Here is a 15,995-nt window from a genome sequence, read left to right on the forward strand (position 1 = left end):
GTAATGGAGATATGCGGTTGTGCCTTCTTGTTGACAATATAATTCACTGAAGATTTGTTCTCCTTAGTACTTTTTCCTCTTCCTAATTTGTTCTTTGAGATTCTCATTTAAACTATGGGTACAGGATATACAAAGGTCAGAAGAAGCTTTACTTTAACAGCGATGATGCAACAATGAACACCTAAATTGTGAAAATCATAAATACATGAAGTAGCTAACATCTAAAATTGTAAATGTCCTCGACATTCACGTTTAAAAAAAACCCAAACTAAACTAAACTAAAAGCCAAAACAAAGATTAATGTTACATCACATAAGGCATACACCAAATTAAGGACTGTAGGTATGACAGTGGTGAAGTCATGACGTAGCCGTGTGATGTGCAGCTCAGTGGTCATTGTGCATATTATGAAACCTTCATGATACTTCAAATCCTTTTCACTTACAAAACTTTTTTTAGTGAAGTAACTTGAAATAATTTTAAGGACATTTTTACACTTCTTTCATATCATTTTTTCCCAAAATGAATAATTCAGATAAATGTCCCACACCAACAGTCATATTTTGAATCCATTTTAATTGTATGACAAGCTGATGGGAAGTTATCGCAAGAACTACTGGTATTAGACTAGTTTTTATGTAGAATAAAGTCTACAATCTAAACGCAAACTGTGTTATATTGGAATAAATAGTTGTATAAAATGTGACCAAGAAACCCTAGAAAGGCCTCAGAAAATCCTTATGAACTTGTCATGTATGCCCTCATTTGTAAAGATGCTTCAACAATGAAAAATACATGCTTGCAACAACTTTTTGTGGTAGTACTTGAAGTATGGTATTTTGTGTATATTTTCAGACATCCTGAACATGGCGCCTAAATGAACCCCTCAGATAATGGTCGACTCCCTTGACGCTCCGTCACTCTGCTGACAGTCGCTTGCCAGAGTCCAGATGAATGCCAAAGGTATGATTTGCCTCTTCTTTATTGAGATTGTCTCACACCCCCATCTCGCCTCATCCATCCTCGGGAGATTCCTAATGCACTGATACCAAGGGGGAATAATTTTTTTTTCTTCTTTACAATCTGCTTAGCAATGATTTATTGATTGCGGCTTCCACCCTCACAGAGAATTACCGATCCTTTTTGGGAAATAAGATTTTCACACCTTTCATGAGTGTGTATGTGGCGCAGGTCTCCAGAGACAGTGTGAGGGGAAACTGACTTTGAGGAGCAGCGGTGTGTGAATCTCTGTGGTGTCACTCCTCTGCTGCCAAAGCCACGTCCAATGGATGGCCCTGCGAATCCGTGCCTCTCCGCACATCACTCTATAGCTTTGCATTATTTATTGGTTGATAAATACAGCGTCCTCGCTTGATTTCAATATTCCTTCAGTTGCTTTCAAACCATTGATACAAACACTTTCATATCATCAGCATGCACTCGCCCCTCTAAGGTATATGTATGCGTTTCATAGACAAAAAAAGAAAATAATAAAAACAACCCTTGCCCTCATAGGAGGAGTTAGATTAGTGCACCGAAAGCTTTGATGCTCCAGAATGTCAGCTCGGTGGATCGATCCAGCAAAAAACACACACACACACACACACCTGACCAATCAGAGGCGTCTATCTGTTGTGGACCTGCTGGGCACTGTGGTTTACAAGCTTCAAAGAGCTCCTTTTAATACACTGCTTTGATAGCCCTCAGCCTTCACTGACCCACCAACTATCCACTGGGGAGCGTTTTCATGGAGTAAAGAGGGATAACTGTTGATCATATTAATGAGCGAGGGAAAAGAAAAATCAGCCCAAGTTCCCTCCACTACTTATACCACTGACCTGCTTTTCTCTGCACAGATGAGGAAGATGATTTTATAGATATTGTACTACAAACTCTCTATTTGCTTTAGTAAATTACAGAAACTCTTAACAATAGTCGTCGGCTTTTGCATGTAAAAATGGTTCAATTGTCAGTGAAGCACTAAGATTTCACTCACTGGCTGAGAGGGGAACAGTTTGGTTAATAACCCTAAGGGGGAGACAAATCATCATCTAAACCACTTTAAACATCTTTGACTTGGGATGTCTGGCCTGTGCAGCACATCTACAGATAATAAACATTTAATATTTATTAATATTATTTAATACATCAAAGTTCTTGATTGTCCCTGGTTGGTTGGTCTGTAAACAGAGTTGCATTTCTGTAATTAGAATGCCATTTGTTTTGAGCTTTTTTAGATCATTTTAAAATAGCCAAATAAAACAGCATTTCTTAGAAAGACAGTAATTCCAAATCATAATGTTTAGTTTAATTCAAATAATGAATTTCTCACCTTCGTTCAAGTTACTCCTGGGGGAAGTCAAAAGAGATTTTATTATCAAAGCAAACCCTTATTGGATAACAGCTTATTACCAAAAAAACCCAACAGAAACAACAGGGGGAAAATGATCCAAAAATAGGAAACAATTGAAAAACAGATAAACTCAAGCAGTTTTTAATTGAAGACCCTGGATCTCATTAGTAACATTTTACCCCCCCACAAATTTTGATTTCTGTTAAAGCTGGTTAGAAGAAATTTGCTGTTTTAAAAAAAGAAACATGTAACCTGACAAAACAAATACTTGATGTGATATTAGATTGTTTACGCACACAAAAAGTCTATAAGTGAAATTCAGTGTTTTACTTGAGACTATGAACTTCTTAAGCTCTATAGACTTGACGGATCCAGTTTAAAGGTCTGCTGGTCTGCTGAGGCTTCATTTCACACAAACACAGGTAAAAACTGTGAATATACATCCCTGGCAAATGGAAGGGGTCCTGAAGCTCATAAGCAGTGTCCTAATTCTATGACCTGATACTTATTCGGAGCAGGTTTTCAATCTATAGTCGTTGCTCAGTGGGAATTGAGAAACCTGAGGATACTTGAAAAGCTTCTCCATACCAAAAAAAAAAGACGATTCTACAGTTTTTCTGTGTAATCATTTTACACTGGTGTAAAAAGAAAAACAACTGCAGAATATAACACTAACCACACCCCCCAAAAAATCAACAAATACTGAAAAACCACAAAAATACATAAAATCCCTGAAGTTGGCTGTTGTTGTCTGCTTTCGTGCTCCACAAATGATTTATTTTCTTAATCTGGAAGTCATTTTCTCAATAGCTACCATATCATTTTATTTTTCCCCTAAAATATTTCAATATAATAAAAAACAGATGTGCTAACTTTGCTTGTTTTCATGCACCTATCGGTCTTAAAGGGAAACATCTTCAAGCTGCTCCCGCGTATAACAAAGAAAAGGCTCTAAACATCTGAAACCAGCAAATGTTTGCTGGCTTTGTTTCGCCAAAATGATCAATCAACCAGCAAAACCGGTGCTGATTGACTAATTGATTAACGCACTTACCAGCTCTGCTGCTCTGCCTCTCCATTCAGCTTCTCCTGCGCCCTTATTTTCTTTATCCACCTACAACAGCCATTCACTGCATTTCCCGACAGTGTTATTGGTAAAAGCCATGCGTCGTTTAATAATATCAAAGAACAGTAAAGAATATAGATTTTCGTGTGTGTGCATAGATGTTTGCAGACTATCTGCTGCCTCAGTAATGAGGATAAATCACAGCTTTAATTCAGCGGTACATTATCCAGACGTCGATGTAAATATGATGAAATTATATTAATTCAGGTAGAATTAGTTTAATTCATTTCTTTCTTGTTTATTAAGCCGGAGTGTCTTGAGTGTTTGACCAAAACCCCTCATCCAGCGTCTCTCACCCGAGGACAGCTCTGGTGAGACCACCAGCTCTTTTCATGGATATCTGACACTCGGGACTGTCTGCTCGCCGCCGACTCTCCAGCCACCAGGGGCATTTCGTAAGCGGGCGGCAGAGGGGGGCACCAAGTGCTTTTTCTTGTTTCTGCAACCTGTTCCTGAGCTGTGGCCAGTCTAAGTGAGCAGAGACGACAAACCTTTTCCTCCTGCCCTCTCACATTCAGACATTCAGCAGCTCACATTATAGTTTTAATCAGCAGTCTGAGGTTTAAGAGAAAAAAGAAGCGACAAAGTTAATCCGTTACACATCAACTGCTTAGAAGCAGTAATGTAATTTCTTATGGTAATTTATTTTTTTAAGATATCCCTTTTTAGTATGTCATTTTAGCAATAAGATTAGATTTATCCTATTATGTGTAATGATATTACTCCTGTCAGCTCAAATTAATCAAACCATCCAATTTAGAGGGCATGATTGCGTATAAGCAAAGCTTGCTGTTTTGTGGTAATTAACAGCTGTGTGAGATGGTGAGAGATGTGTTGCCCCCTTATCCTGGAGCCTCAGAGGCCAGGGGAAGATTAGAGCTCTGATCTCATTCCCAGCACTTGTTTGGAGTCTGTCAGGAAGAGAAATGCCAGCATTAGAGAGGTACCGCCACACTCCTGATATGATGAAATAAGGAGAAAAGGGGAAAGGGAAAAAGATGGAGGGATGGACAGAAAGGACCCTGCCCTTCTCTGAAGTGTCAGTGGCTTGTTTATTCTATTTTTCATCGTAGCTGCTGGGGCAAAGATTCCCATTTTTCCTTTATTTTTTTCTCCACCCCCCCCTCCACCTCCTAACAAAAACCACTGCTCTCATTTTTTATAGGTCTTGCAAACTCTCATGCCCCAGTGAAAATTACATTGTGAAACGGTAGAAATTTCAGGGCTGCCTTTGCTCTCCGCTGTCCCTCTGAGCTTTCAAACAGTCAACAGACTGTGAAGAATAAATAATAAAAAACTATTGATTATTTTGATGACTGCAAGATTCAATTAGGTATTAATTTTGCCCTCCAGTGGACCTATCAAGCAACTCAAAGGAAAGGAGGCAGGAGGTGGGGGGGTGGGGGGTTGGGGGGGTGGACCTAGATGCATGCAGAGTGTGGCCAAGCTCAGACAGAGGGGAAAATGTGTTTACCTCGGCGGGCAGAGGGGTGCATTGATGCGCAGTGTCCCACATTTAAGTGCCCCACAAATGAAGCCCTGATGACTAGTGACATTGTTACCAGGGATATGAGTATTGACCAGTCGGCTCACGTTTTTTTTTTTAACGACAGCTTAAACTACTTTTATTGATTAACATTTTCATAGATTATCATGTGTCATATCAAAGAGGGCAAATTGCTGTGATGAGCGCATTAAAAAGGCCCCTCTGGGTAGGAATTCATCGACCACCACAATGGACATGAGTGGCGGGGGGTGGGGGTGTGTGTGTGGGGGGGTAAGATAAGACCCGGCTTTTCTTTACTGTCTGTGCCCGCATGAGCTGGTCACCTGTCCCCCCCTCAGACATATTTAGGTTGGACTTGATTCATAAATAAGAAAACGGGCCGTAGTCCTGCTGCTGTGTGTCTGCGCTTTGCAGCCTGAGGTGGGTTGAACACTGTCTGAGGAGCTTTCCAGTGAGAAGACACAAGGGGGAAGAGACAGAGGGAGTGAAAGCGGGAGGGAGAGTGTGTGTGTGTGTGTGTGTGTGTGAACGAGAGAGAGAGGGAGAGAGAGGGAGCGATAGAGAGAGAGAGAGAGGGAGGGAGGAGGTGACATCTCCAGGGCTTGTCTTAGGAAGCAACCTTGGGTTTGAACCTGTGGTGGCCATTCATATACACAAACGTAGAAGCGGCTACTTCTGGTGGTGCAGAAAGCATGTTGTAGCTGCTGTTTGGCTCATTTCAACATTTGGACTTCCTGAAAACTCTTCTATTTACTCTTTTACTCTGGAGCTGTGTTGAGGTAAGCAAAGTTTGTTTTTTACCCCCCACCCCCCCCCCCCCCCCCCCAACAGCTTTTTCAAAACTTTATTCATGTGTCAGTTGCGTGGAAGAGATTCATAGAAACTATCCGCTAAAGAGCCGCTGATATACAGTATACATGTATTTTTGTCTAATGGGATGGTTTTTCAGTTAATTTCCCACTTTTTCTGAATCCGCTCTATTCTCAGATAACGTGACATCGATACTGTTCTTTCCTGCTTCCAAGTGCTGACAAAAATATGAGAATAATTGGGCAACAATTTTATTTGGGAGCATCAGGGATTTCATCTCTCGTTTAGATCAGGCCGTCGTCTCGCACTCTGCTGCGAGATGTCACCCTTGATCTCATTTTATGTACCCCGACTATGTGTAAATTGACATAATCAGTGGTGTGCATTTTCACTCATCGTCCTCCTTCAGATGTAGAATTAGATTTATTTCATTTATTTATCACCGCGCAGCCCGTGGACCCTCTTTGTAGACTGCTGTCAGCTTAGTGTTTGCCAAAGATGAGGCACATGTCAGGTAGTAATGAGCCCTTGGAGATGGATGTATCACTGCTTTAGGACTGCAGGGTATAATGGTAAAGCCACGCGATCCGTAACAGTTCTTCACCAGGCAGCAGCCGGCAGTATCAGCGGGGTAGCACCAGCCTCAGATAAAAGAGGGAGCTATGGAGAGAGGGAGGGAGCAGGAGAGAGAGGCAGAGTGATGAGTGAGCGATAGAAAGGAGACGCTGGGCAGGGAGAGTGAGTGGAGACATAGAGAAGGAGCCGGTGAAAGGGTGAGAAGCTGAAGCGCATCTAACCAGGGGCATTTTCTTCTCTTTTTGTTCCCCCTCCTCCCTGTTTCCCACCTGGGCTCCGCAGCTCCGCTACAGGATCCGATGATTACGGGGCAGCTGAGCAAGCCGCTGCTCTCCCTGCGCAGCGACATGAGCGCGGCAGAACTCCGGGCGGACGACAAAGCGGCCAGCCCAGACAGCGACCTGAACGACGAGCCCCTGCTCCTGCCCTCCGAGGCCACGGACAGGGAGGGCACTCCCAACAAGCTTTACGGTAAGTCCGCTCACATCTCACGTCCTGCCCTCTCTGGGATGTTGGCCGGAGGTCTGGTCTCAGCAGCAGTTCGGGGTTCCAGTGCTGGGACAGGTGTCAGCAGGGTGCATGCAACAAGCTCAGTGCAGTGATGAAGAAGTTGGTGTGTGGCTTTTCTCGGCTTTATGTTAGTTGGGCAATTATCAAGATGTGCCATCCACCTCTTCAGACTTTATATCCTTAGAGAAGCACTTGATTTATAAAGTGGGTAGTTGAAAGTGTATTGACAGTGCAAGTTTTTTTTTAGTTTTTGTTTTTTGCATTGTCAGTCGAAAATACTTTTATAAAAATTACATTTTAAATGTAGTGATGATTTATTAGTTTTTCATATTTTATGACAGCATCTGTCGGTGTGTTTTCTTTACATCCAATGTATTTAAAGTTCCTCAAATTTAACCTGTCAGACTATTTTGCTTTTCATTCATCTTCACTGACTTTGTAGTGTCAATTAATATGTTGACTTTACGTCATTTCTATGCAGTAACTGCTATATGTAAGATCTAATCATTGATGAAATTAACAGCACAACAGTCAATGACGTCCTAACTTAATGCAGAGTTAAATTAATAGCTGTGTTGAAACCCCCCCCCAAAAAAACTAAAACCTATTCATCTTCAGCACATCATTTGATGAAGCAGTATTTGTTCTACATTTGTTGGTGATGTTTCTTTTTATTGTTTTAGTTTCTCTTTTTAATTTCAGGTCATTTATGTTGCAAATTATCTTCTAAATGAGGTAATTTCTTTGCCAGCATGAGCATTATTTCTGCAGTTATCGCTTTAATTGAGTGCTGAATGCTGACACTCTGGTGTTTGTGTCTAGGTAAGCCTGCTTAATATTATCATCATTATTATTATTATTATTATTATTATTATTATTATTATTACTATTATTAATAATATTATTCTCATTATAAGATGTTTCAGTCATGTGGACTGATTCAATCATTGGAGCTCTTTATGAATCAATAAGCATGATTGAAAAAAATATTTAGCAAATTGTCTAATTATCCTTTGTAATAATAAAAAAGTAATCTAGCTCTAAACATTAGTTTTATGTTTGAATGCTTCCAGTAAAATGACAGAAAACAGCATATTTCTTTTGGATTGTTTTGTATGGCACTGTGAAGTAACTGCAGATTAACAGGTTTGTTAAAGAGCTTAATGAACTTGAATTTATCAGGTTATTTTTAAGGAAATTGCCTCCTCTTAGTTTTATTCTTTTTTTGTTATTTGTCAGTTTTACTCAACTCTACATGCCATACTACTTGCAAGATTTTTTTCTTTTCTTTTCATTATTTTGTTTTTAATTGTAGCAAAGACATTGCTTTCCAAAAATAATCTTTCTTTTTAGAGCAACAAACATTAAAGGTGCAAAAAAGACGATGATTTGCTTATCATTTACCCTTTTGTCAAGTTTTATTATTCTCATTATGTTTTTCATTTTTTGACGTGGATGCAAGATGACAAGTGACAAAATCCCTCTGTAATGGCTTTAGATGTGGGTTTTGAATATTTATACAAACTTTGGTGTTTTTCTCCATTTCTGATGCTCTGTTTGTTTTTCCCTCTCCGAATGTTTAACTGCATTTGTGTTGCCTGCTGGAAGTGTATTAATGTGCAAGATGTTTTTGTATATATTTGTCTTGTGGTGGTTATAAATTTAAAATGGGCTTCCTGTACTTAGTATGCAGAGTTTTAATAGGAGTTGTTCAGGGGAGATAAGTATGTGTGCTGTGCTGTGGAAGTGACAGAAAGTATAGTAAAGAGCCTATAGGCTGGGCTCGCCAAACATTTGTGAACAGAATAAAATACGAATTTGGAGGAGGGAGAGCCAAATATTGCTCTCAAACCTGATCAGCATGAGTTCAGCTGTCTTTTAAATCCTTATTTCAAGAATGACCTGAGGCGAGTCTTCTTAACAAGGACTCTGTACTGCAGGATTTGTCTCAAAAGTGTTGCAATTTGGTTTAATCAGCATCAAGTCTTTCCCTCTTTCTTCCCCTCTCATCAGTTTTGACTCCTCTCCTGTTTCTCACTCATTGCTTTGGATTTTTTTATTTCTGTCATGCACTTGGATAGCAACAAACTCTTTGCCACTTCTTTATATTCAAAGCTATTTACTTCCGGGCTTTTGTTATTGAGAGATTAAATAGAGCAGGCATGGTTTTAGTAATTTCGGAGACTATGAGGTTAAGAATTGCGTCTGTTTTCTGCCGAGTCGTTGCCGACGGTTTGTCAACGCTCTGAATGTGGCTGGTCGGCTCTGCTGCGGGGAAACTTGTGAATTTTGGGGGATGCTTTCGCTCTGGCCGTTGGCGAAGCCCTGGGCTGCGCCGGCAGCAGGTTTGGTTTGGGAGCCGCTGCCCACATGACCTGTCAGGGAATGGCGAGGAGACGCGGCGTGTTCGTGTCTTTGCTGGAGGGTGGGGGGTGGGGGGGATCGGGGGTGCAGGGAGGAGACAGGGAGTGGAGTGGTGGGGGGGGGGGGGGTTTAAAGAAGAGGGACTCAGCATTTCTTTTTCTTTAAATGCTTCCAGCCTGAAGGGGAAGGTGTGGCGCTTGCGACTGGTCCTTCTTATTTCTGTACTTTGAAGAAATGACGACGTTTGTTGTTGCATTTGATAAATTGTTCGAAGTTGTGGTGTTGTGAGTGATTGTAGTTGACAGTTTATGTTACTTCGCCCGACTTGAGTTCGGTCTGTGATGCTTCTGGAAAACCTGCTCAGCTCGACGTGGAGCCATTAAAGTGAAAGCTGGACGGTTAATTTGAGTCCTTCAAAAGGTGCTGCTATCACACAATTAACCAGGAACCAGGCTGAAGCTGTTTTTACAAATCGAGGGGATTAAATGATCATTTAATACAACTATTATATTTGATCTATTATTAACAATTTGTTGTTTCCTTTATTGTAGGTTTTATCAACATTATATCATGAAAACATCTTTTACTCGTATTTGCTGTGAACTCTCATGGCTGCAGATAGTAATAGCAAGTTGCTGTTGTATTATCGACAGGAATGCCACAGTTATGAGAACAACCCTGAAACGAGCCTTTAAACTCGGCTTTCCATTATTCAGTGGTTTTCTTTATGTGGTTCAGCTCTGGTTAGAAACCACAATATTTAGATTCTTGGCATTTACTGCGATCGTGGGGAAGTCGCTGGAAACGAAGGTGCACTTTGATTCTTTACATTGCGAAGACACTTTTTGTACTGTTTCATTCCTCTTGGTTTATGAAGATCACATCAATAAGTTGTTCCAGTTTCTAGATTGACAGAAACCTCACACACCAACATGATTGTCACACACACTGAAACCACACGCTGATAGTTTCAAGGAAATGAGACTTTATTTCCTCCCCTAAGAACTTGATATTACAGTACACACACACACACACACACACACACACACACACACACACACACACACACACACACACACACACACACACACACACAGTGTTAAAAAGTGATTTTTTTTTTTCATGCAGTTTTTTTTTTTTTTTTTGCTAGAGCTAAAGAGTTATACACTCTAGATAGAAAGCATAATAAATATTGATCTCATGTCACTTCATAACGTAATGATTTCTATCCATCCTGATAAAAGTTTTTTTCCATGACAATATTGAATCATTGTCGCTGATTATATGTGATATATACAATATTGTTGTTTTGGTTTTTTTTCTCCAAAGTTGACATATAACTTCAGTGTTGGTGCCTAATAGGAGTTTGCGCCAGAAGGAGAAGTCAGTGGAACACAATGACAGTAGCGGTCATATTTGTCTACAGTAAATTGTCCACCTTCTACACCCACCACATGCTTACTGTTGTGGTGAAAGGGTCGTTCTCCTCCTAAAAGCTTGCCTGTGCAAATAGTCTTCCACTTCAGGTAACAGGGGCTACGAGGCACCACAAACATCCTGCTGCCTTGTATTTATTCCAAGTAGAAGTGGACATTAGGTGGGAAAGCTGTGGTTAGTAGGGCAAGCTATTTTTTTTTTTCAAAGGACGAGATGGTGTTGGATGCGTACAGTTTCTGTCTTCTCTTCTCAAGCAAATCTCCCCCTTTCAGACATCAACAGACAAGATAATAAGACACTCAGAGCACAATTCCGTATTATATTCAGCAACCAAAGGCTCATCTCTTGTCAGTTTGCATTTACTCTCCCAAGGATGTGACGCTTCTATCATCATGCTGTCAAAGAGAGCCTGGCTGGAACGACAGGAGCACTCATTTCATACACTTACTGTCTACATGAAATGGTCTGCACTTATACGGATTCTGCCAAAATGGTGGAACATTTTCACAAAGGTCACCTCGAGATCCCCCTCCCCAAAAGAGCAAAATGAATCTTCATTGATTCCCGGTATTGGAGGTCAGTCAGAACAAAAAGTCCAGCCCGGATGGTGCATCTGCTGCGACGTTGCACATTGCTTTTATGTTGTTGTTGTTTTTTCAGGTTTATTAGGATTCATTTGCACTCAGACTGACCACTGCATTCCTCAGATTCATTTCCCTTGAACTGTTTAACATGTAAATCAGATAGCACATGAAAAAAGTAGCTGTAGCTCTAAATCAATTCTTCAGTGCAAAAGTTTCTTCAACTATTGCTCTGTTAGTCTAAATAGGGTCTTTTTTCATCTTTTATAAAGCTCAAACTCTAACAAAATCACAGTATGCATGCTTTTAAAGTCCTACTAATGGACATCATCATCTTCACTAAATATTTGAACTTTTTCAAGTTTTATTTCTTACCTTATTATGATAAGCTCCACTTAATTCAGTACACTAATGTCTCACATATGAACATACTCGGTGCTACTTCTATGCTGTGCAAAGGAACAAGCGACTGTCTTTCCTGCAAAACGACCTTTTTCATACACACACACACACACACACACACACACACACACACACACACACACACACACACACACACACGAACACACACTGCTTCAGGCATGAGTTCTTATTATTTTTGTGTAATCAGCTTAGTGAGCAGGATACATGGTGGGATAGCCTGCTTACTGATGCAAAGAGGCTCGTAATGTTGTGTGGTGAGGTTAAGTAATAAAGTGGCGCAAAACCCAGTGCTGAATGGGCTATGCTGAGTAAATAATAAGAGTGGATAAAGGACCGAGGGGGGAACAAGTCTCTCCCCAGGAGGTGGATCTCATTATGGGGATTTCAGCTATCTGCGTAAACTTGAAAACAAGCTTAATGCATGCCTATAAAGCAGGTGTAATACATTTGCTAATGTGCCCGCAGCGACCATGGCTACGACAACACAATCACTGCGTGTTGTGGAGGACAGGGAGCGAGGACGAGTGCCAGGCGGACAACTTGTTTATGTAGCAAACATCTGCAAAGGTCGTCAGGTTTCACGGATGCTTGTTTATGCAGAAATGACTTTGAGCAACACATAAAACTTCACAATAATGGACAATGTATTTCTCCCGATTGCTTGTATGTTTAAAGTTAAGATGTTTTTGTTTGGGGTTTTTTGCCTTGACTAGAAAGAAAGGAAAAAAAATAGTAATAAAACCACATTATAAGTTATATAGGCAGCCAGCTGGGGAGAGAATAAATTGAATTTTCGGTGTGCATTACTTTTAGTGACACACTTTCTTTAAGTTGGAAATTCATTTTCAAAAAAATGTACATGTGTATCATGCGCTCCATAACCAATATCAATAAGCCTTTCATGTAGAGCTAACAAAGAACCATCACATCTCCTGGCACGGACACGGTTGGTGTTGTTGAGAAGTAATTGAAGCTGCAAGGGTCACATTTTCGGAATAGAAATTACAGTCTTGTCTTTGACTTGTGTGGCGTGAACCAGAGATGCATCCCACAGCCCTCGTGTCCTTCACAAGCCTTTATTATTTATAACGCTCGCTCTTTGAGCAATGACCAGTACTAATGCATAACCTTCTGTCCTTCTGGCTGATTCGCTTCCTTTGAAACCAAAGATTGAGGCAGGAGAAGTGGGTGTTCAGTGGATGAGGAAGGGGTGTGGGCAGGCGAAGGGGGGGAGCGCTAGTATAGGGCAGTGGAGATCCAGGCTATCGAGAAGTTATTATGTTTTTTTCCCTTTATATCTGAGGATGTGGAATAACACTGTGATGCTTCTTTTCTACAGAATAGAGTTATAGGCTTCAAAGCAATACTATTTCCTGACGTCCCTCCTTACTCTATTTGTCTGCTTCACCAGAATAATGTGCTGGGAGTAGTGGGGTGGGGTGTCTTTCCCCTACATGATTATATGCTTGTTTCCACCTGTACCCACCCAGCCCTGTAAATATGACCGTCACCATTGTAATACAGTAGCAACTAATATGGTAGTTTTCCCAGAGAAACTAATTTCTAGATAAACTCTGTTTAAGTGAGGTTCAGCGGAGGTAAGATATACTGTCATGCTGCCCGTATCACCTGATGTTATCCCATAGTGATTGAGCCTCTGCCGCAGCGCCGCTGTGATCCATTGTTATTATAGCTCTGTGACAGAAGGAGCGGGTGAGGTGGGGGGTGGGGGGTGGTGGTGGTGGCGGGCTTTGGGGGGGCAAAGGGTAGAAAGTGGGACATAGGCAGCATTAGCGCCAGATAGCCTGGGGGGCCGATGCTGATGTGTCAGGCATGACATGTGGGTGTCTAGTCCACACACACACACACACACACACACACACACACACACACACACACACACACACACACACACACGCACACACAAGGCCAGAGTGTCCCTCACACCCCACCGGCTACTTCTTAATGTCCTGCAGTTGACCAGATGCAACTCAAGTTGGACAAAAATAGAACGAGATGATTTTACCTCCGAATGTTGATGCAAATTCTGGTTGAACAGCAAGGATGGAGCAGTTATATTTTTGGGATTATTGATTCATGTGTTGATATTATTTGAATTAATCATTGATTCTTTAAATTAGTAGAACAAAGTCGATCACAGAGTGTGCCTTCAAGAGCTGCATGATTTTGTTAATAACCTTGCAGAAAATGTAACTACTATTTTGAAAGACTTTTTTTTTTTTGAAGGCTGAAGATAAAACATTTGAATCTTTTTTGTTCAAGGCATCTCAAGCTGTTGAAAACAGCTTTCCAAGTTTCTGACCTTTTAAAAATCACAAATATAGCTGAATCATTGAGAAAGTGATCATAACCATCATTCCCTAAATCAACAAATAATTACTTGAAGATGTGTCTTTATATTGCTTGTGTTATCAAATCAACTTTCATGTTATAAACATATTTAGCTTGCCAGCATTTTAAACTAAAAAAAGTTGCAAATTCTCATGACGACCTGAAGTCAAGAGATATTTTACATTTCTTCAATATGACAGTTATCCTCAATGTGCATCTACTAGTCTTTGATAAATAATTACAGTCTTACTTACAATTAAATGTAATGTTTTGTCCTCGTTAAGTGAAGTCCTCAATATATCCTAAATAGTCGTGCAGTACCTTTATTCAGTGAACTTAAAAGCAGTGCAGAATAGAAAAAGCCATTACTAAGTGATCATGGGTAAATATATAGTTTTTGTCAGACTGAATCTCCAAATATATTAACATCATACAGTGTACTACCAAAATTAAACATTGACGTGAGCCTCTAAATTTTAGTTGTCTGGTCTGCAGGGTTGTGGGTTTGTATCCAGACAAAATATAGATGTCAGACAGAGTGAGGGGACGGCCTTTTTTCATCACAGGGTTGTAGGCTGCAGGCAGCAGAATCCTATTTACAGCAAATATCATTTAGGTAATTTAGAAGTAGGAGCAATGGGGAAGCAGGCATCTCCTAAAAGGCTTACAGCTCTCTAAAGCTAGTCTTCATCTCGGCGTCCCACCTTTGCTGATGGCCATAAAAGGATGAAGAATAATTTGGATTGTTATTTGCCTCTTTCAACCCTGAGCTAATCAGGTTGACATTGCTTTGGGGATGAGGACGACGCTCCAGAACAGATGTGCTCATGTGCAAAGTGTACCAAGTCCCCTGTGAGGAGGCAACACAAAAGCCCTCTTTCCTCCTTTCTTCTCCTCTTCCTCTTCCCCTTCTCCGTCTCCCCTCTCCCCATCACACCGTCTCTCCTTCTTGACCTTTGAAATGGGCATTGCCTCTTCTCACCAATTTACCTCCCTCTGGTCCCTCTTGTGCTTGTGCTGCTTCCATCTCCACTTCACCATCAAGGGAGAGACAGGTAAGAGCTGCAGCAGAGCACTCTCATGTCAGAGAGCCTGTTGGTGAAGACCTGTGGCCACGAGCGAGGGGTTGAAGTGTCACAGCGCCACATCCTTCGCTGCTTTAACTATGGTTTGCATGCAGATGCACCATCCATTTATCACATGGAGGGTTTCCACAACCATCTGAAGTGCACTATTTTCTGTTGTTTACATTGAAAACCTGCTGCCAGGGAGGACACCCATTACTCCATCGCATCGGTTTCCTCTTTGCTTGTCCTTCTTCTCTCCTCTGTCCTCTGAGTCTTTGCTTTTCTGCTGGTGGCCTAACAATCTCCTCAGAAATAGTCAGAGAACTGCTGAGGTGTAAAATCCTTTCTGTTCGGCGCACTCCACAGCACCACCTCCTATGTAATTCCCTAACTCCATAATTCCACTTTGTGCCAGAATAATGAATGAGATAGATCCCTCCCCCCCACCCCCCCACCCCGGTTTGCCGTTAGGTCTACACCCTTGTGTGATGAAGAATCTGGCTGTAATGTCGAAGGCCCAGAGAGATTGCTGTGGCCTCTTCTCCCTCTTGCCCTGCGCTGTGCTCTTAATTAAGGAAATGACAGCTCTCCGAGCAGCAGCAGTAGCCATAATGTAGCTAATAGTGTTACAGGCAGACACTCAAAAGTCAGTCTCTGGTGATTTTCTATCCCCAGAAACACTATTGACCTATCCCTTGCAGCTTCTCCACCCCAGCCTCTAAACAGAGTATTACTTCCCTGCAGGTCCAGAGGGAGCCATCTGACTAAGAGCACCTGGAGTTATTGGCAGCAGATTATGCCCTGTGTTATTGTTGAGGGCTTTGGTGGGAGTAATGAAACACTAAGCTGAATCACTGGTGATTTGGGCTCTCTTGCATTCTGCAAGGAG

The 15,995-nt window shown here is 41.3% G+C and overlaps 1 protein-coding gene across 1 annotated transcript in view; it reads left to right on the forward strand.

The window, feature by feature from the left end:
* Positions 1-6,513: 6,513 nt before the first annotated feature.
* The window catches only part of pou6f2 (POU class 6 homeobox 2), a 67,988-nt gene continuing 58,506 nt past the window's right edge, over positions 6,514-15,995 (forward strand). The window contains exon 1 of the mRNA XM_080489064.1: positions 6,514-6,843. Coding sequence (XP_080345190.1) covers positions 6,672-6,843 — 172 coding nt within the window. The 5' untranslated portion in view covers positions 6,514-6,671. The remainder of the gene's footprint in view (positions 6,844-15,995) is intronic.

This window comes from Lipophrys pholis (assembly GCF_963383615.2).
Source record: "Lipophrys pholis genome assembly, chromosome: 20".
NCBI classification, from domain to species: domain Eukaryota; kingdom Metazoa; phylum Chordata; class Actinopteri; order Blenniiformes; family Blenniidae; genus Lipophrys; species Lipophrys pholis.